Genomic DNA, 20,923 nt, shown 5'->3' with positions numbered 1-20,923 from the left:
CATACAGGATAAAATTGTATTTTTAATTCAATCAAACATGTTTACTAGAATTTCGGACGATCAGCTCATTAAAACGTTTCTGAGTCAAACTAAGTATGATGAGATTTCTATGAGAAGGACATTACAGTAAGTATATTCAATTTCATAAAGGTTTCATATTCAATAATAAATATTTAATTCCATCAAGGATTCATCTTGAATAAAATTGGTGTGCTCTAAATGGAATATATGAGCCTCCAAGTTGTAGTAGCAACACTTGTGTTCCTGGTGTCTTCCAAGTAAAACTTACAATGATTTTGGAACTTTTGTTGGTTTATAAGTTAGCATTATTTTGGAACAACAAAATATAGTCCTGTCAATTTTAGATAAAAATTAAAATTATAAAATAAACCCGATAATGCAATTTCTGTCTAAGATGATGATGTGGGTTGGATGTCGATTTCATATTTTTGAGGTTTCATCATATCGATTTTGTGACATGAGTGTACTGGCCAAAGAACATAAAAAATAATGCCACAACGTAAATGGAACAACAAAAGAACATAAAAAATTAATGCCAAAAAAGCTACAAATGACTAAGTGACTTCCTATCTTTGGTTTCTTTGTTATTAATATATTTTTATAAATACGATTTTCATGTATTTGAATCATTAAAGCTTAACTAAATCAAAGAAGATCATTGAACTAGAGAAATAGTATTAAGTATTATTATATTCTTTAAGTGATTTTATAACTTTTTTTTTTTTGATAATGTTTACCCTCGAATCCGGATAACAATTGAATTTATATGGGGTTTTAAGGATCCGTGAACTAAAAGATACAAAAGGCTTTTAGGTTGAGGAAAATAAAGATAAAGACTCAACAATTGCTGTTAAAGTAAATAATCGCAGAATATAATATTGCTTAGAACAATTGTGCTTCATGCCCCACAAGAATTTAGAGAGATACCCATTTATACATTCTGATTAAGGGTAAAAATAAGGTAGGTAAATTGATTACATCGTGGATCCCTGTAATTACGCCTTAATGGCCTGAAGTGGTTGAGAAAATCACGTTTGGGCGAGATATCCGGCGACGCTTGGTTATCCGTTACGAGCCCGGCTTCCGACCTTGTGTGTTTCTCCATCCGGTGGTGATTCCTTTCGAGCTCTGTAACGGTCTCGAAATGACTCGACCTCGGTTGTAGACGTGGCCGTCGTTCTACCTTGCATCCAGGTCGGGTTCGATGGCCCCGACTTGCTCCGGACCGGATCCAACCCGGTCGGGCTCAAGCAAAAAAAAGGGTATCACCCAATACAGATAACTAGGGATAATATATATTAAAACTTACGGAATATTGTCGTTTACATCAGTCAAAATAGAAATAGCCTTTAGGACATTGGTATTGCCCACGTCGGCGGGCATATAGCATACATCAAAACTAATGTTCTTAACAATATAAACATGTGCCACCCTATCTGTTTCAAGATTATTTATAACAAAAGGGGGTGGTGTCGCTAGTAGTTGATAAGTAGCTGCTTGATTGAGTGCATGCCGTGCCATTTTGTGTGCCACTTTGTTGTCTTCTCTGAAGTTATGGATGATCGATGGCTCCTTCAGCTGGTGCATTAGATTTTGTAACTTTAATCACATAGTTGTATGATTTCATAATATTTAGTTCTATTTTTTTCTATTATTGTGCAAAAATATTGCTAAATTAGTTGGTTTGGATTGTATACAATATTCCTTTTTCTTTAAGGAACTGATTATTGAATTTTTTACATATTAACCTTCGTACATATTCAGTTGCAATTAATTTTAGAATATTTATGCAATTGAAAGTTTATATTTTTTGTATGTGCATAATATTAACCTAAGATATTCGTGTATTGCACGAATGTAGAGACTAGTAATATGAAAAGTTACAAACCTGCCAATATTTCCAATAAAAGCAAGTCTAATCGAAAGCCCAAAACCCATATATTACCGGTTTCAGAAATCTTGACAAAGTAGTCTTCGTAGCTTTTTGGGTTAAAGAAAAACTCTTTTTGTTGTCTAATCTCCTATAAATTCTAATGGTCCACCCATTATTAATTTGCTTAATAACACTCTATATTAACAAAACCACAAAACTGAAACGCACTCTAAAATCAAGTCATAATCCCATTATCCGTGGGTCACTCTCTTGCTTTTTCCCACGATCTTCACTTCATCAGCAGACACAACAATATTAACAACTACTCCCCTGTTTCTCTCTCTCTTTACACAACCCACGTTCTTTCCCCCATTAAACCCCATTACTCACTCCATCAAATTCTAACTCTAACATACCCTTTTGTAACAGTAGTTTTGAGTTAAAAGTTTGGAAAAGAAAAGGACAGAGAGATGAGAGGAGGAGATATAGAAAGTAGGGGAGACAAAGACAGGGGAAGGAATTATGCTTCCTCGTATGCAGTTGAAGATCACAGAGATACGACATGGATTTCTTGGTTGATCCCTTTGTTTGTGGTGGCTAACGTTGTTATGTTCGTTGTTGTCATGTATTTTAACAATTGCCCTAAGCATGATAATTCGGGCTGTGTCGCTAGGTTTCTTGGAAGGTTTTCTTTCCAGCCGTTAAGAGAAAATCCTCTCTTTGGTCCTTCTTCTTCAACGTAAGTACCAATTTTGTTTTTTTTAATACCCCATGTTGCGATTTCTGTAAATTTATGTATTCTTGAGATGATTTGAGACCTTTTTATTGGTTAAAGTTTGTGTCTTTAACTTGTTTACTATACGATTAAGCAGGTGGACATACCATTCCTAGCTGTATTTGGTCTGTTTATAGGATTTTCTTTTCAGTTACTGTTTCTTGTGTTTTCAACCCAGGAGCTTTCACAATTGCTTTAGGGTTGGCTTCAATATGATATATTTCTTGAATATTTGTGCAGTTTTTGTTTAACTTCCCATTACCTGGTTGAAGTACCTGCTGTGTGGGACTTTTCTCGCTTTGAATTAGGCAATGTGAAATTTGACGTGACTAGTGAGCAGTTTCCTTCTGTTTAACATTGGGCATGTCACATGCACCAGTTCCTCTACATGGCCCATAAAATTTTAGTTACATCTTCATGGACCAGGAAATTTGTTTGTTATTTTTATCAACTTTTGTTTGATTGATTAAGTACTTTCATTTAGTTATTTCCACTTGTTACGACTTTGAGTTCAATCAGCCCAAAGATTGCACTGATATATTAAGTCAGCTATACATTTATCCTAAACTGGTCAGCTAATAGATACAGAGGATTGGAATCATCACAGACTCAGTGGCAGACGGAGGCAGGATTTCCATTAAGGGGTTTCAAAAAAAAAAAGTTAAAAAATTAAAAGAGATTGTAGCTAGTGGGAATTGAACCAATTACCTCACCAAGGTTTTGAACCCCCTTGACCACTAAGCTATGCTTTTAGGCTGCGTCAAGGGGATTCAAAACATAATATATAGGTAAAAAACAGATTTTGCTTTATATATATAGTGTAATTTTTAATCCGCCCCAGATCACAGTTTGACAATTTTTACACTGATTGTCAACCTACTCCTGTGCTTTCTAAATAGCGGAATCAGAGAGTTAACTAACATCCAGCAAACTGCAGACTATTAAGGGTATACACTTCTTTTCTTATACAATTCTTGAAGAAACTTATTATGGGGTCCTTCCTCCAATTTGAGTGCACCTGGAGGGATTTATCCCTACTCTTTATTTGCATGCCTCAAGTTGGTGCATGCAAAGACTTCTCCCTTACTGACTAGAGCAAATTTTGACAAGGCATCAGTGTTTCTAGCTATTTAAGGTTTTACTTTCTACATCTATGTTTCTGGTTTCTTGAGTTGGTGCCTTTGGATGTGATTCTTTTTCTCCTCTTTGTTTAAGAAATTATCATATAAACAAAGTTTAAAGTGTTTCTACCCGAAATATAAATTGTTATATTAGGATGGAGAAATGCCTTAGGTAAAATATATGTTTTGTTCTTGCTGAAGGTTACAGAGACTGGGCGCTCTTGAGTGGAAGAAAGTGGTCCGTCAGCATCAAGGATGGAGACTTATCACATGTATCTGGTTACATGCTGGTGTTATTCATCTGATTGCAAATATGTTGAGTCTTGTAATTATTGGCATACGCCTTGAACAACAATGTGGCTTTGGTATGTTATATGTTATGCTCTTCTTAGTTTTTGGATTTTCCCTCTCATTTTTTCGTTTTTATACTGAATTATTTCACTTACCTCTTGAAATGCAATTAAATACTTAGTTAAAGCTGATCTTTTCTTTGCAGTGCGCATTGGAATTATATACTTATTTTCAGGTGTTGGTGGGAGCATACTTTCTTCCTTGTTTATTCAGAGGAGCATCTCTGTTGGTGCTTCAGGGGCACTCTTTGGCCTACTTGGCGCTATGCTTTCGGAGCTTATCACGAACTGGTCAATATACACAAACAAGGTTTGTAATGCTACTCAATTGTTTCCAAAACAATGTTACAGGAATCAGTTTCTTATAAAAGGTTCAGATAGTGTTGCTATTAGAAACTACAGGGTGGAATGATACGTCGCGCCATTTCTACTTATCATCCTTTTGATATTTCCTATAGGTTTGTGCACTCTTAACGCTTTTGGTGATAGTTGTGATCAACCTAGCAGTTGGAATCTTGCCTCATGTGGATAATTTTGCTCACATTGGTGGATTCTTGACTGGATTTCTCCTTGGCTTTGTTCTGCTTCCACGCCCTCAACTAGGGTGGATGGAACGTCGGAATCGTCCAGCTGGTGTTCGTGTGAATTCCAAATACAAGGGTTACCAATACGTATTGGGCCTACTTTCTTTGATGCTGCTGGTAGCAGGGTTAGTCTTGACACTCTACTTTGTCTCTACAAGTAGTATTATGAGTATATACAGTTACTATTTGTCATACTTTTTTTTTCAATCTGAAAGAAAATCAGATGCCCCTGATCAGATTATCTGTTTGTGCTTCAAAATGCAGGTTTATTGTCGGGCTGGTGATGCTATTCCGAGGGGTTAATGGATATGATCATTGTCACTGGTGTCACTACCTTAGCTGTGTTCCCACCTCTAAATGGAAGTGTGATGGAAATTAGAGATGATTGCAGAATTTGGCTTGAAGAGTTTTCCACTTTGGCCTGTAAAGCAGTCATTAGATCATTATTTCTTTTAGCATGTTTTCCTCTTTCTAGTTTTTAGCACTAGATATCAAGATTAGTTCGTGTCATCATTTTACGGTTTCCCCCTCACTAAACAGACAGATTCTCATTAGATAATTCTTGTCGATAATTTTGCCTTGGATAAATTTAGATGGTTTTTGAAGCATTTTTGCCTTTACTTCTATATTTTCTTACTGCTGAGATGAAAAGAGCCCGATGCACGAAGCATTTTGCGTTGGTCTGGAGAAGGGTCATACCCCAAGGGTGTGTGATGTAGGCAGCTTACCGTGATACAAGCATCAGTGGCTTATTGCACGGTTCGAAATGAAAAGAAGGAAATGAACAGAACAAAGAGAAGAAAAAATGAAGTACTAAGGCCTAGGACTAAATGTTTACTTACATATGGAACAACCCTTGAGAGTCCAGTGTTGAATGCATGTTAGACCTGACTACTGAGTCATGCAACCTGGATGAAATGGTCACACGCTCACCATTATACAACAATCACACTAATATTTATTTTGGACACCAGTAGAAGAGATTTTACCGTGTCACTTGGAAAAATTTTCAGGAGGTAAAACTAGAGAATTGGAGGAAATGGCAAGAGAGAAATCTGTAATGTGTATGGTGATGGTTTTGGGGGTTGCCTCAATAATTCGGGGCACTGGTGCTGCTGAAGAATGTAGCACAGTGACAGCACTGGTAGCAGCATGCTCCAGCTTTGTGAACTATGGCACACCAGATCCGACACCAGGTGCGCCATGCTGCGTTGCTATGACGACCCTAAGCAACATAGCTAGCTCCACCGAGATGCGCCAGGCCGTCTGTAGATGTGTTATGGACCTTATTACTACTTACAACCCAAATGCTACTGCCATTGCCACTTTGCCTGGTTTCTGTGGTGTTTCTCTTGGTTTCACCATTGACCCTAACACTGACTGTGAATAGTAAGACAACCATAAGTTACTTATCTCCTATTATTTCATAGTTATTTTGTTTGTTGGTTTAGCCATCCGATATTCAAGGTCCACTGACCCTATTAATCGGGATTTGCTCTGGTTAAAGAACTCCCTACCAAGAAGTTCTCTACTTAAGCATGACCACCACACACCTTGGTGGTTAATATTTCATAGTTTTATCACAATGTCTGATCAATCTTTTCTTTTCTCTTTGCAGTGTCTCTTAACTAAGTGGTCTCTGGAAAGTGATGCTGAAGAATGAATTACACTTACCTTCACCCTAATCAAGGAGAGCAACCTTACTAGAGCAGTTTGTATTTTGTTTTTAATATGCTGAAAATGTTGTTCTTTCCTTTTTTTTTCTTCCCTTCTATAGATAGAGGAGATAGTAGCACGTAATGACACACATATTGCTAAAGGACTCTACCTTTGCTTTCTTATTCTTGTTAACTAGAAATGAACTTTCACGAGCTAAGTAAAAGCATCTAGCCTATCTTACCCCGCCTATTCTATTACAAGGGAAACTAAACAAAGATCAGTCTTCTTTGCTGAGTAGAATGATGTGACTAACACGTAGACTGTTCAACATTGACTCACAGCAGGCTATGCAATGCATGACACACAAGAAATTCTACAACAACTAAAAAATAGCAAAAGGAGAAAACATTACATGAAGCTGAAAAGCAAAAAGAAAGGAAATGACAAAAGTTAGTACTCTACTTACTCGGAATAAAAATTTGTCTTGTCTCGTAAGCTACGGAGAAAGTAAAAAGGCCGCAACCCACTAGTTTAACTTTTTCGCTACTCCTTACTTGCCGTAAAAATTGCGCGGGGCGTCCTATTAGGTCCCCCCATTTAACCTATGCCCATTTTTTTAAAAAGTTTTAATTTGTACCCACTTTTTAAACAACTTTAGCCCCTTTCTCCTCCTCCTTCGTTTTCTTCTTCTTCTTCTTTCTTCTTCTTTCTTCTGCTGCTGTTATGAAACTTCAGTTCATGGGATGATTGCCATAAGTATGTTTATCAGATTATTTAAAAGTAAATTATAAATAACTACGTAAGTTAGTAGACAATAATTTGTGAATATTTCCACATACGGGAAGTTTAAGGTCACACTTAGTGATTCTTTTCATGATAATTCTGTTCTTTTCACGTTTATTTGTTTCCAAAATTTTATGATTTAGATACTGTTGGCAATCTGGTTATTTTATAGTAGTCTGATTATAACAAAATTAATGAACCCAGTACAAAAAAACTTCAGCTTATTCAGTGCTGAAGTTTTTACAAATGAACTAAATAACTTCAGCATCTTCTTCTGAAGTTTTTGAACAAGCTTTATAACAAAACTAATGAATCCAGGACAAAAAAACTTAAGCTTATTTAGTGCTGAATTTTTATAAATGAACTAAATAACAAAACTAATGAATCTAGGACAAAAATACTTCAGCTTATTTAGTGCAATTACAAATAAAAACTTCAGCAAATAGAGAACAAAACTTCAGCTACTATGCTTAAGTTCAACAAATTACAAACAAAAACTTCAGCAAATAGAGAACAAAACTTCAGCTACTATGCTTAAGTTCAGCAATTACAAACAAAAACTTCAGCAAATAGAGAATAAAACTTCAGCTACTATGCTTAAGTTCAACAATTACAAACAAAAGCTTCAACACACTTACTACTTCAGGCCCGTCTACTAGAATGCTGAAGTTTTGCGTGATTGCCTTTGCTACTTTAGCCCCGTATGCTGAAGTTACGCGAAAAAGTGGGTACGCTTGTAATTTTTTTTGCAAAGCGGGCACAAGTTAAAACGTGACCCATAAAGCAGGTATAGATGCAAATGCCCCTTACTTGCCTCGATCAAAGTATCCATGGGTTCCAATATGTTTGTTAGCACGTCACCATCTTGGGTAAATCCACAAGAAAACATAAGAGAAAAGTAAGAAGTGCAGCTGTATATCCTCTAATAACTTCGGGATCAGCTTCATGTGGGGTTGCTAGGTTCCAAAGGAGTGCCATTTTTACCCAATACCCATTCAAGAGCATGTGAAAATTAGTATTTTTGGCATTTTATTCTTCTTCAACACAGGGGAACCTTGGAGTAACGATAAAGTTATCTCTGTGTGATTTATAACCATGAAACCAGACATTAGTGCTTGTATTGGTAGGATGTCTACATCATAATCCTAGTAGTACGATTCCGAACCCTACGTGAATACTTCGTGCACTGTACTGTCCTACGAGGCTTAGAGCAGTCTCATGGGACCCAAAACATATGGGAAGAAATATTTCACTTTTACTAATGATTGTGCAACCATTTGGGGTCAAAAGTCACCTAATAAAAGGCAGCTTAAAATTAAAGAACTTTAGCGTAGACATGAAAGGTAATCCCTCCGTGAATGCATAGTTCATGTAAGCGAAAATGACTGCAAAACAAAAACTGAATGTGACTATCCTACATTTCTTTTTTCTGCATTACACCGATAAATAGGCAAAAAAAGAAGAAAGGAAAAAACAAGAAAAATCTCTCTTAAATTACTGTATCCATCTTATAGTAACTGTTAGGATTTTAAAATTGAAATGGACTGGATATTTGACAGAAGTAAACAATAAATCAAAAGATGAACAAAAGAATTCCAGCTCAAAAGTAATATATGTTCGACTAAAATGCATATGGAGTTGAGAAGGAAAACCAGTCACGCCGGTTAAGTCAAAAGTGCCTCGGCAACAATATTGTTTTGTTGCTTCATATGCTTAAAAGTTGCTCCTGTCACATTGATAGTGCAAAACTAACATTTTTACAAGTCCACAACTTTCAAGTGACGGTAAAATGGTACATTTTATCAAATGTTGTAACAAGCAACATTAACAAATTAACAGAAGACATACCTAGACAAGCATCAAACAAGATAATTAACTGCAAACCCGTTATTTTTCACTCTACAGACACAAGTCTTGCATCAACTTGGCAAGTACTTACCTCTGGTCACATTGAGACCAAGACTGATTTTTACTAGTATTACAATTTGTACAGCATGACTAAATTGCTTCGCAATTGTCAAAGGAAGCATCTCTACTGTCTCAAGCCGAAGGGGGAGCTGAAACGGACAGCACCTTGATGATCAGGTGTCCCTACTCTGTCTGAGCGACCTGATCCTGGTTTTGCTTTGCTCCTAAAGTTACCAAGTGATCTCCAACTCTTCTCTGAATTTGTATCTGCATCCACAAGTCCATCAACTTGCTTTCTCGAACCAACTTTCTCAAACTGCAATCTTTGCCTGGGTGCGCTATGCGACCTAAGTTTTGCAAGGTATGATTCTGTATTAGACATATAGTTGGGGTGACCTGGGTACTCCCCGAACAAGCTTCTTGAGCACTCGCTCCTCGAAGGAGAAGGGCCTCTTCTACTGCTACTCCCTGGTCTGGACAATGTGGAGTGCACGCCGGGGCTGCGCTCAACAGTCCACGCCGCTGACTGCTCAGTTTCTTGACAAAATGCCAGTGACTTTAAAGATGAAACTTCCCCTGAAGATATACTAGGATTTGGTTTCATATGGTTTGCCAAATGCCTTGATATGGAGTTGACAGTTCTCGTTCCCTGTGCATTATCGTTCCAAGATGAAAAATAATGTGAATTGTGAGAGTTTTTCTCACTTGTTTTGGGGTTTAGGCGAGGTTTCCATGTGTCTATCTCAAGTATCTTGTCAGTGCTCTCATCTTGATCTCCAACACCTTTTTGCAGGGAAATGTCTCCGTAGCCATTTGTTGCACATTCCTCCATCCAGTGATGTATCCACTGGGAAGCCAAATGCGATCTATCCTGACCGTAGCTCTCATGTGCATTCAATTTAGAACCAGATTTCTGCATATAATAACGAAAAAAATTCAGGATGCAACAATGCATGCATGACTGAAATTGGCGGACATCTAACTGAAATGAGTTTTCATGTTGTGTTTAGTTCAGTTATAAGCACAGACATCCACTTATATGGTTGTTAGAATGGCACACTGCGAATGTAGTCATAGCACTTCAGCGTAAATGGTTAGAGTATAAGGTCCCTTTTACTTCTAAGAGCTTCAGACATCTCTGGGAATGTATATGCTTCCGAGGTCTAACCATGTGTGAAGCTTAGAAAGACAAAATAAAATATAAATCAGAATTACTGGAGAGTGGTACCTTCAGGGTTGGCCCATGGTATTTGCAATTGAAAGAATACTGTTGTGGATCATATTTTCTCGGAGTTGCAATGCCCTGCAAATGATTTATGGTTTAGAAGATAAAATGATGACCATACAATACAATCAATGTACAAGTTCAAAATTAATCCATGTCAATAGTTGCTCTGAACAAAATATTTGAGGTAAAGTATTAATCTAAGAATATTCCTGCATGCTACCATGTAAACTTAAAAATATCTTACCAATTGAAGGAGATTAACAAGATTAATTGGTCAAAAGAAACATTCAAAATAACCTAGCTGTTACTGAGCTCATCTCTAAAAAATAATACTTACAGGATGCTCAAATCGTGAAGCTTTGATGCTGGAATAAGGAGGATCTGAAGTTATAGTCCGGTTAGCAGAAGCTCGAGCCTGGATTCGAGCCATGGCTTGCATACGTCGGAGCATATCTGCACTTTGTTTCCTCACAATACGACCTCTGACTAATGCCTGCAGTTTCACTAGTCCTTTCAGTGCCCTCAATGCCCTTCTAGCCTGCAACATGCCCCACAGAACAATAAAGGTTGATTCATCTTAGCTATCATATGTGAATCCAAATTCTATATCACCCAAAAGATATTGCAGTTTCGTTTGATCCCATATCTCAGGTGAGTTGCCTGAGTCTAAAATTGATATGATACTTGAGCACTATATACAACAATAATTAGTTATAGGCTGATAAATGATGTGGAGCAAACAGAAAAACGGCGGAAAGGTTATCAATCTTTTTCTTAAACCATGTTGCATCTGTCCTATTAATTTCATGTAGTAGGTATCATCCAGTGAGAACATGCACCATTTAAAATGAAATTCTCTTAAAGGCAGGTCCAAAGGCGGCTTTATGTTAACTTTTAAGTGTTCGATTAGCACCAATGCGGCTGTATATTGCCAGCATCAGCTGAAGCTGAACTCGCCCTCCTCCTCTCGGACTCCACATATATAACTGAAAATTTTCAAATGTATATAATGCATATTGAACTTGCACCTATAGTCACAAAAGTGTAGTTGTGCAGTGCTACACTGCACCATTGATCTAATTGTAGGATTTGTCTAAATAGAAATCTCTCCAGAAACAAGATTATCGAAAGACTCATCATTATATTCCTCGTCAGATTCTAATATGTCCATGGACATCAGTAATCAGTAATATTTGTTTTTTTAACACCCTCGCCCAACTAAAACTGTCGGCCTAGTGCTACCTCTTATTTTCTTAACGGGAGTGAAATAGGGTAGTTGGGAAGTCCTTTTCCTCAATCTTGGCACCACTTAACCACCTCATAAGTCATAACATACCTGAAGAAGACAAAAATACTATAGCATTGAAAGACACTGATATCTGCTTCAGAAAGGGATAGCAAGATGAGTCACTCTAGTCATTAGCTTAGCTAGTCCAGTACTTCGGTTGACCAAGACATTAGAAGAATCAATTCACTAGAGAAAAACAACTCAAAAGACAGATCTGAAAACTGTAATAAATGGTTCAATAAGGTCCTATTTGGTAGTACTACATAAGATGATTGGAGTCAACAAAATTTCAAAACGCAGTTTTTTCTAGAGTAATTACTAGTACTATCTTTTTCAATGAGCTGTACCTGCCACACCATATTTTCAAAATATCGTTAACGTACAAAAACAATTAAAATACGGCTATTTCTAGCATCACTAAGCATCCTACTTCAGGAAGTGAACAAAACACGTTTTGCCTTTTCCTACACCGTTCCTTTCGGTGTGTTATGTCCGTACCCCGTTTTATTTATTGTAGATAGAATTGTGTCAAGGTAGGTAGGAAACTGAAGTTGTCTAAAATATTAAACAAAACAAACTTCTTTTCTAAACTTAAAATAAACAGCATTATTTCTGTGTTGATACTGTTAAATACTCCTAAAAAAGAAGCAAATTTTCAAACCTTTTTGAAACCCAAAAATGTTTAGCCCAAAAAAACAGAGTGGCAAGAAGATTTGAAAGAAGAATGACAGTGACGTTACAGACAAGAAGGAGTAGATAATTTTGAAACCACACATGCTATCTTTCATTACGATTGCGAAGTCACTATGCAACTTGTCACTTGTCTAGTATCAACTAATTTTCCTAAATTCAGAATTTTAAAATTATTACTATTCCTAAGAAAAAATAAATAAAATTAAGTGAAAACTACTAACCAGGTAAGCTCGAAATTCAGACTGAATTTTAACGGCAGCCCATTCACGGCGGCGGTCAGTGCTGCTACTGACATAAGCCTTTGCGGACCTACTACCGCTTGTCAGCCTAACGACTTCGGCCGCCGCTTGAGCCGCCGCTAAAGCAGCCTCCGCAACCGCCGCAGTGGCTGCTGCCACCGCTATCGCGTGCTTGTTCGCGTCCAACGCTTCAGCGTAGGGTCTCGCGGTTGGCTCTTCAATCCCATAATTAACAATCTCTGCTCCCGCACCTCCGACAATGCTTCTCCCACTACCATTAGATGATTTCCCAAGACCCCACTTCTTACTCTTTGTCTCTTTCGCCGCCGGCGATGATGCCGACGACGGAGATTTCTTGGAGCCCAAAAGCGAACGTAACCATCTGCTGGCTTTACCCATGTATCAGTTCATTTTGCCGAATGATTTGCAAGAGAAACATAAATTACAAGAAGGGAATTGCACAATTTTGCTCGTGAGAGAGTGGTAATGAAGAACACGCGAGGTTAGAGAAGTATGGGCTATGGGCTTGGTTTATAAGGGTGGTTGGAAATTGGGGACCCTTTAAATGTAAAGAGGACGACTTTTGACAGGTAAGAATTGGGTCCTTGTGCTTCTCCAATGGCGCCCACTCTTCGTCCTCACATTACAATATCTCGGCCTTCTCTATACCTTTGTGTTAATACAATATATCTTTTTCATCGTAACGTCGAGAGAATCCTTGTTTGGATCCGCTCTTCTTTTTTTCTTTTCAAATTCCACGTGTATGGCATAATTTTATTTATTTAATGATGGCATATAATTCCTTTTTTTTTTTTGTCGTAATAAGGGAAACAAAATTGAGGGACTGGTCATTATTAGTTATTTTTTTCTTTGTATGTGTAAGTTTGTTCGTGTCGGATCGACATTTTCAATTTCTTATGTTCTCAATCTATTTTGACATGTCTCATGACGTTTGACATTACTATAGAGTTTATTTTATCAGCCTATCATTTGATTATTGTAACTAATGTGGCATTGGAAGTTAATTTAAAATATCTATTTTAGAACTTTTAATAATGAGATTTTTACATTCTTATACACTATTGGAAACTTTATTACCCTCCATACTCAAGTTTTAATCTAATTACATAATATATACAAAATTACCAATTATGTATATTTTTAGGAATTTAACGATAATTAATTAATTCCTAAAATCACCGTAACGTACATATCGCACTCCCCCCACGTTTCTCTCTCCATACCCCCAACGTATCTTGGGTATCTCCCCCCATTAACGTATGTTTTCACTCTTCTTCAAAAATCCCTCTACATTTTTTCACTCTTCTTCAAAAATTCCTCTCTATTTTTATAGATTCCAGCTCTAAATCTCTACCAAAATTGTAGTTGCTTAAATGTTTGCTTAATTTTCAATGAAGAAGAAAACACTCTCGAAGATTAGCCCTAAAAAAGCTAATGTAGGTGATATTCCTACTTTTGATTTGGGTGTTTACTCACAGGATTCGCCCAAAAAAGTTTCAAAATCGGCACATGCAAAAGCAGAGACCAAGCCCAGGCTTTCCCCTCGTGAAGCTAGAGCAGAAGCTCGAACAAAACATAAGCACGATAGGGATGCTGGTGAAGCCTCGTCGTCTGTTAAATCTGTAAAATGGAAGGGCAAAAAAAATTGCTTCCGATGATGATTTCGTCGAAGAAGAAGTTATCACGAAAGTTGCAAAAAAAATCAGAGTTTCTCCAATTGTTAAACCTTCGAATAAGAAGAAGGTTCAAAAATCAGCTAAACTATACCCCAACAGTCATTGGAGAAGGTACAATTTCAGTAGTTTCAATTTTTTTTTTTGTAAAGCTAAAAAATTTGTTCTCATTCTCGTGAACATACATAATTTTTTTTTTTTTTTTTTTTTATATTTGTAGATATTTTGTCTACATTGTGTAGATTTGTTGTAGGTTAATAAATTTTTTACATTTCCCTGTAAATTGTAGATTGCTTGTATATTATTCGAAATCATTTAGTTAGGGAATGTAAATATTTTGTCTACATTATGTAGATTTATTGTGGTTAATTTGTAGTATAAATGTAGTTATTTTGTTTTCTGGTTTTCAAACAAGTTTTATTAACTTGTTGTTTCTTCTGCTGCAGAATCGAAATTTTTTTGCACCACATGATTTTGATTATGGCATCACTAGGTTCCAGACATTATGCGATCCTACTATTCCTGGCCAAATCAAGGATTTACTGTCTGAAAATGGGTTAAAACTGTTTAAGAAGACATGTTTTGGGTATTTTCTTTTCTTGACCAAAATATGTATCCAAAATCAGGCAATTCACATTCTCATGAAGTATGAATTGAACGCATCTGGTTTCAAATTTTTTATAGCAGAGATAAAGGGCTGAATTTTGGGTTGAGAGAGTTTGCCCTGATTAGTGGCCTTAGATGTTTTACAGAAGTGATGGACTTTGGTTATACAACTAAGTATGACAGTAAAATAATGAGAAGCTATTTTCTGAACAAGGAAAAAATTGAGAAGTCAAACTTGAAACAAATTGTAACCAGGCGTAGTTGGGTGAACGATGAGGATGCAGTCAAGATGTGTATTTTCTATCTCATAGAATTCTTCCTCTGTCCTTCAGACAAAGATAATTTAGGTTTGATAGACCATTTTAGGTTCTACTTGGTGGACTCGGGGCAGTATGCGAACTACACATGGAGTATCCAATCTTATACACATTTGCTTGAGTCCGTTTGGCACAAGCTCAACCCTTCTGTGCATTTTATCTCATTTGAGTTTTGCACTAGCTTTTGAAAATATGGTTGTATGAGTGTTGCTCTACAGTCAACACGGATATAGCTACAAGGGTTGCTAATTCGATCCCCCGCATACTTAACTAGACAGCTAGTAAGGACAAGATATGGTTATCTGCATTGGAAGATAGAATAATCAAATCATCATGGATCAAGGTAAATGGTTTTCACTTCTGCGCACACAATTTAATATAAATTATCTACAGAATTAATACATATTTTGACTAGGTCTCTCACATTTTTTTCCACTCAGTTCACCAACATAATTGAAGCACCAGAAGAGCTTTCAAGAATGAATTTGCCAGGTAAAGTTGAATACATCCTTGAAGGAGATGAAACAAAGTCCGAGCATCCGACAGATGCCCCATCTCCATCCAGACATAAGCATACAAGTGGAAAAGATGACAAGAAAGATATTGTGAAACAAATAAAAAAAAAATTAAGAAAAGATGCTGATAAGGTAACATCTATACATAATCCTAGATGGTTTCTTTAATTTATGTTATGCAAACATTTTCGTTAACTCTTTCTATTTTAATATGTAGGTGGGTTCAGAACTTAGAACTTTCAAGAAAGAGGTTTTTAAAGAACTAGGTAGCATTCGACTGCTACTCAATGATTCAATCAAGGCTGTTTTACAGGCGATAAACAGTCAAAAGGATAACATTGATGCTAAGGTTATATTCGAAATATAGTCATTTCAGGCAACAATTTTTACCATGTCTAAGTTTCTATTATCATTCATAAAGTATATAGCCTAACAAATTATGCTTGCAGTTTACTGGCAGTTCTACGAAAAACGATGAGCATTACAAAGAAAAGAACAATCAACACATTTCGGGCAGTAGTGCTAAACCAGTGTTGGCCAACAGTAGTAAAACATGTATCTACATTATCTCTACATTATATCTACATTATATCTACACATAGCCTAAATTACCAATGACTAATCTAAATTATATTTCCAATGGTTTTCTTAGATACAGGACACATGAATGACATTTAAATTGAGGAGAATGTTCTTGTAGGTGTTGATTTATCTTCCCAATTTGAAAAGGCATTTGATGAAGAAAATGCAGGTAGGATTTAGTACATGTTATCATCATATTTCACAATACATTTTGCATATCAGATCCAGGATAATGTTTCAACAAATTTACTACAATTAAACTATAATTTATCTATATTAATGTTAATGTTTACTACAAATTATCTATAATTTAATTAAATTGTACACATTTATTGTAACAGAGAAGGAAACTATGCATGTGGACTCAGGAAGCTAATATTGGCATTCCAGGAGAGCATTTAAATGAGGATAAGGAGACTACAAAAATTCAATATCCCATTCAACAAGAAAACGTTATACAACAAGGAGACGATTTCTGTGAACATTTCAGTGGTATTATATGTTACACTATAATTGTAGAAAAAAAAACAGGTTTTGGCAATTTGTTTCAATTTTCCATAAACAACTAATGCAAAATGTCTTCTTATTCTTTTTTTTTTTTAATTTTGAAGGTGAACCAGAGGACTACATTAATGTAGGTGATTCAGACGACTGCATATCTGAAAAAAGGGAAGTAACACTTGATGATTTTGAGCTGCCAGAGAACTTCTCCCAGATTGTTAAGTTCGGCGAGCTTATCGAAGATGAAACAACCCCTGTGCATCAAGGAAGAATAAGGAAGCCTGGAAAGCATGCCAGATTACCCTTTCTCCCTTTTTACAATTCTGGGGGAGCGCTTGTGTTGGACCTACAATTTTCCTCAAGCATCCATTTACTGGGGTTATTGGCGACGATGTTGATCCTGACTTGTTGGAAGAAATTAATAAGTGATTATACTTTGGTACCGATACGGTTTAAAAAATGTTAGTTTATACAATTTTTCATATTTTTGAGTGCATTCAATTTTTGGATTTCCAGTTGAATCTACATATTTATTATAATTGCTATGTGTTTAAATAGGAGGAAGGCACCTTATTCTATAAAAGATAACCAGCTTAAGCCGTGATATGATCTTGGAGTGGAGAAAATTGATAAAAAGAAGTGGCTTTATACTTTGTACATCCCGAACAAGTCCTCAACGACACGGTAAAAACATACCCCGGCAGAATTTAATGATTAGCTGTAGTATTCTATTATTTAAGCATATTGTAGTTTTTTTGCTTAAAAATTGTAGTTAAATTGTATGAAGCATTGAGAAATAATGAACTCTATTTTTTTTGCAGCACATTGATGTTATTTTATACTATTTGAGGAAGAGAGGAAAGTATGATCCTCAAAATAAAATACGGTTTACAAACTGACTGTATGTTCAAGACTAGAATTGAACAAATTTATCAAAGGTACATTAATGCTCTTGCCGATAAGAAGCTTGCTGTTGTCAAACCCCATGACGTCGTATCAGAATACATATTGAGGTACATGCTACTTGCAAATGTTGCATGGGATTAAGTTGATTTTGTGATTATGCCCATAAACATTGTGGAAAAATTTCATTGGTTGTTGGCTGTGTTTGACATTACCGATAGGGTTCTATATGTTTATGATTCTATGGTCTCTTCACGAAATCACACCCTTGTTGAATCTGTTGTCAACAAGTTTGCTGTTATGATCCCCCTCTACTTGTCATGCACCGGCTTTTATGGCAAGCGTCCAGACATCAACTACAAGAACACAAAGGTTTACATTGAAAAAGCTGTTACTGACCCTCTTGACATTCAGTGGTTGGTCGGTGAGATACCTCAGCAAAAAGAGGGATCACTGTATGAAAAAGTTGCTTTTCCTTCTATCTATTTAACAGATTTTATTTTACACCGAATGCTAAATCTTTTCCCCTAATTGTTTTTGCAGTGACTGTGGTGTATACGTTGTGGCATTTGCAGAATATGTGAGCATTGGAGAGCTAGCGATTTCAAAGGAAGACCTTTCTGATATTGATCAACATCGTAGCTATGGAGCGCTACTTTGGGATTATGCTAGGAAAAAGCAAGAGCTTGGTGCAATTAGTGAGAGTGAGGTGACTGGCAGATTAGCAAGAAGTAAAGGTGCATCAGCTGTGAACGAGAGAACACAAGTCCGGAAGAAGAAGAATTATTTGCCCTTTTCTGTAAAAAAATTATAGTTAAATTGTTTAGTTGTAGCTGGTTTGTAGTAAAGTTGTAGACAAATTATTAACTAAGAACAAATCAGTTGAAACTTATTTGTAGCAGATTTGTGCTACAATTGTTTTACCTTTTATTTTGTTATTTTGTCCAGGAAACTACTACTTAGAATCGAAAACACTAGGGAGAGCCTTTTTGGTTCAAAGTTGTTAGTACTTAATTCTACTACTTTTGTTTTGTGCTGTTACCTTTTGTTTCGTTATTTTTAGTATATAATTTCTTTACAACTTAACTACAATTATGAGGTGTCATTATGTATTAAGGGAGTGGACTGGGGAGAGATTGATGTCCTTAGTGTTCGGATTTGCGGATGTTCCTCATTTGATTAGTTTGTCTAAGAGTGCTGCAACACCTGCTGATCTTACAGTTGAGTTTGTGAAATTGGGAATGTCGTTCCCATTCTCTTACTGTTGCTTTGATGAATCCACCCTAAGGCTGTTGGCTGAAGAAATGTAGTTGAACAAAACAACTACAAACCAATTGCATTAAGAGTTGAAAACATTTCATTATAGGAGACAGTCTTTATTCAATATATCAACACAATTACACTTCAACTATAATTCTCCAGAATACCTCAATACAATTTATCAAAAATTGTAGTGACTTTATCAATTTTTATTTCCTTTTGGGAGCATTCTTACAAGATCTTTTGTTATGCCCTTCTAGTACGCAGTTGCCATATGAAACCTTGTACTTCTTTGCATTTACTTAATCATATGGTTTGTATCTTTGTTTTTGAGGTCTCCCTGGCTGTCTTTTCCCAGTAGGTGGCTTTACAACTTCTTCAGCTATATGTTGTGGCACATTCCATTTACTTTCGTCAGGCAGCGGGTCTACTGGTATTTCATAAGTATGCAAACGGCTCTCCCTCGTGTAATAAGGAGAATAATAGTTTTCATAAGACTCATTCCTGTGCCTCAAAGCCGCCAAAGCATGCTCACAAGGAATTTCATCAAGCTGGAATTGTCCACAATTATATCTCTTGTTTTGAAGACAAACAATAAAGCCCTTCACACCATCTATTATTGTATGGATGTGTTATGTGGGAGGCCTCACTTACAATGTCATTACAAACACATAACAAGCTGTCGACAACATGTACAAAATAACTACAATTATACAACAATTTATCTACAATTAACAGTATATATTTAGTTTGATGGAATCATTGATCTGATGTTACTGGATATAGATTACTCTCATCTTCTGCGATAATGTCCTGTTATCCTCCAACTCTTTGTTGTATTTTTTCTCATGGTATGTGAATGTACCCTTTGCTTTTGATAACTTTTCATTAGTCCAACTTTCAAGAAGAGTCCTCATGTACTCTAATAGTTCTACTACGGGCAGCTCTCTTGCATCTTTTGTTACCTCATTCAATGACTCTGCAATGTTTGATGTCATCGGCCACGTTCTGTTCACTATAGCATATACCCGAGACCATCTGTGATAGCCAATATCGTATAGATATGCTTTAACACGCGTGTCGATCTCTTCAATCTCTGACATTCTTTCATTAAATTCATCAATTGTGTATGATCATGCCGTAGCAAAGTACAATTCGCTTAACTTTAGATGACCCTTCTTGAACTTTGACCTTACATATGTCCAAATATGCCACATGCAAGCATAATGTGGCATGCCGGTATAAATAGTAGATGTTGCCTTCAAGATACTTGATCGGTTCCAAGCCTCTACCACTATCGAGTGGCAAGGATGGTCGATGCAGTTTTACCCAACAAAGGTCGGGATCGATTTCCACAGGGAGTTAATTGATTTGGAGTTAGGTATCTAACTAAATTAGATGTGCGTGTTGTTCCAAATTGCACCTCCAAACATGATCATGATTGATTATACTTCTAATGCTATACTACAATATGCTAAAATAGGCTAAGTACACTATTTTTGTTAGTTGTTTTCAAGGATTAAAATGGGTTAGGGCAGTGACTTTCGCCTAGGTGGATATCTGACGGGTATCGATAATTCAGGGCAAACTTGTTATGATTGGTGTCGTGATATAACCATCACACATAAGTGCTCACTCTATACCTCTCGGTAGTTTGAGTGACTTTACCCGATTTGGCTTTCTCAAGATCAAATGGGTGTTCATGCATAACAAATGATATTGGCTCAAATCGGGTATTACTATCTCCAGGTTTAACCCTTTAATTGGGGCTATCAATCTCTTGAATGCACCCCAATTCCTTGTTAGCCTAATTTTCCTGGACTAAGTCCCTCTTTATCAAGAAGAGTCTAAGTCATCAAGGCACGAATCGGTGTTTGCAACCACCACTTCTACAATTAAAGCATGAATTAATCTAAATATCACTAACCCATAAACAATTAAGCCCTAAAATTCATGACCCATTAAATACCCACACTAGGGTTGGATCACAACCCTAGCTATGGGGTTTAGCTACTCATAATAA

The 20,923-nt window shown here is 36.4% G+C and overlaps 4 protein-coding genes across 4 annotated transcripts; 2 read left to right on the top strand and 2 right to left on the bottom strand.

The window, feature by feature from the left end:
• Positions 1-2,107: 2,107 nt before the first annotated feature.
• On the top strand, positions 2,108-5,332 carry LOC109216218 (RHOMBOID-like protein 3). The gene is made up of 5 exons (XM_019380352.1): positions 2,108-2,633; positions 3,992-4,155; positions 4,287-4,450; positions 4,599-4,849; positions 4,989-5,332. Exons 1-5 carry the CDS (start codon positions 2,365-2,367, stop codon positions 5,101-5,103), a joined length of 963 nt encoding a protein of 320 aa, XP_019235897.1. The 5' UTR covers positions 2,108-2,364; the 3' UTR covers positions 5,104-5,332.
• An 83-nt stretch (positions 5,333-5,415) lies between these two features.
• On the top strand, positions 5,416-6,223 carry LOC109216220 (putative non-specific lipid-transfer protein 14). Its single transcript, XM_019380353.1, has one exon. The coding sequence runs from the start codon at positions 5,764-5,766 to the stop codon at positions 6,112-6,114; it is 351 nt and encodes a 116-aa protein (XP_019235898.1). The 5' UTR covers positions 5,416-5,763; the 3' UTR covers positions 6,115-6,223.
• A 2,684-nt stretch (positions 6,224-8,907) lies between these two features.
• On the bottom strand, positions 8,908-13,208 carry LOC109216217. The gene is made up of 4 exons (XM_019380351.1): positions 12,505-13,208; positions 10,640-10,840; positions 10,303-10,377; positions 8,908-9,987 (listed from the first exon to the last, which is right to left on the bottom strand). The coding sequence occupies exons 1-4, from the start codon at positions 12,919-12,921 to the stop codon at positions 9,199-9,201; spliced, it is 1,482 nt and encodes a 493-aa protein (XP_019235896.1). The 5' UTR covers positions 12,922-13,208; the 3' UTR covers positions 8,908-9,198.
• Positions 13,209-19,202: 5,994 nt separating this feature from the next.
• LOC109216216 lies at positions 19,203-20,003 on the bottom strand. The gene is made up of 2 exons (XM_019380350.1): positions 19,692-20,003; positions 19,203-19,451 (listed from the first exon to the last, which is right to left on the bottom strand). The coding sequence occupies exons 1-2, from the start codon at positions 20,001-20,003 to the stop codon at positions 19,203-19,205; spliced, it is 561 nt and encodes a 186-aa protein (XP_019235895.1).
• Positions 20,004-20,923: the final 920 nt, after the last annotated feature.

This window comes from Nicotiana attenuata, unplaced genomic scaffold, assembly GCF_001879085.1.
Source record: "Nicotiana attenuata strain UT unplaced genomic scaffold, NIATTr2, whole genome shotgun sequence".
NCBI lineage: Eukaryota > Viridiplantae > Streptophyta > Magnoliopsida > Solanales > Solanaceae > Nicotiana > Nicotiana attenuata.
This window is presented reverse-complemented; position numbering and strand designations above follow the sequence as displayed.

Bases quoted from the DNA above. Each gene is read 5' to 3' on its own strand.
- LOC109216218 (XM_019380352.1), top strand. From the start codon at position 2,365: ATGAGAGGAGGAGATATAGAAAGTAGGGGAGACAAAGACAGGGGAAGG. The intron at 4,156-4,286 runs GTATGTTATATG...TTTTCTTTGCAG, and splicing joins TGAACAACAATGTGGCTTTG to TGCGCATTGGAATTATATAC. The intron at 4,850-4,988 runs GTTAGTCTTGAC...TTCAAAATGCAG, and splicing joins TTGATGCTGCTGGTAGCAGG to GTTTATTGTCGGGCTGGTGA.
- LOC109216220 (XM_019380353.1), top strand. From the start codon at position 5,764: ATGGCAAGAGAGAAATCTGTAATGTGTATGGTGATGGTTTTGGGGGTT.
- LOC109216217 (XM_019380351.1), bottom strand. From the start codon at position 12,921: ATGGGTAAAGCCAGCAGATGGTTACGTTCGCTTTTGGGCTCCAAGAAA. The intron at 10,841-12,504 runs GTTAGTAGTTTT...GGCATGTTGCAG, and splicing joins CTGAATTTCGAGCTTACCTG to GCTAGAAGGGCATTGAGGGC. The intron at 9,988-10,302 runs GTACCACTCTCC...TATTATATGCAG, and splicing joins ACCATGGGCCAACCCTGAAG to AAATCTGGTTCTAAATTGAA.
- LOC109216216 (XM_019380350.1), bottom strand. From the start codon at position 20,003: ATGTCAGAGATTGAAGAGATCGACACGCGTGTTAAAGCATATCTATAC. The intron at 19,452-19,691 runs GTAATCTATATC...GGACAATTCCAG, and splicing joins CATTATCGCAGAAGATGAGA to CTTGATGAAATTCCTTGTGA.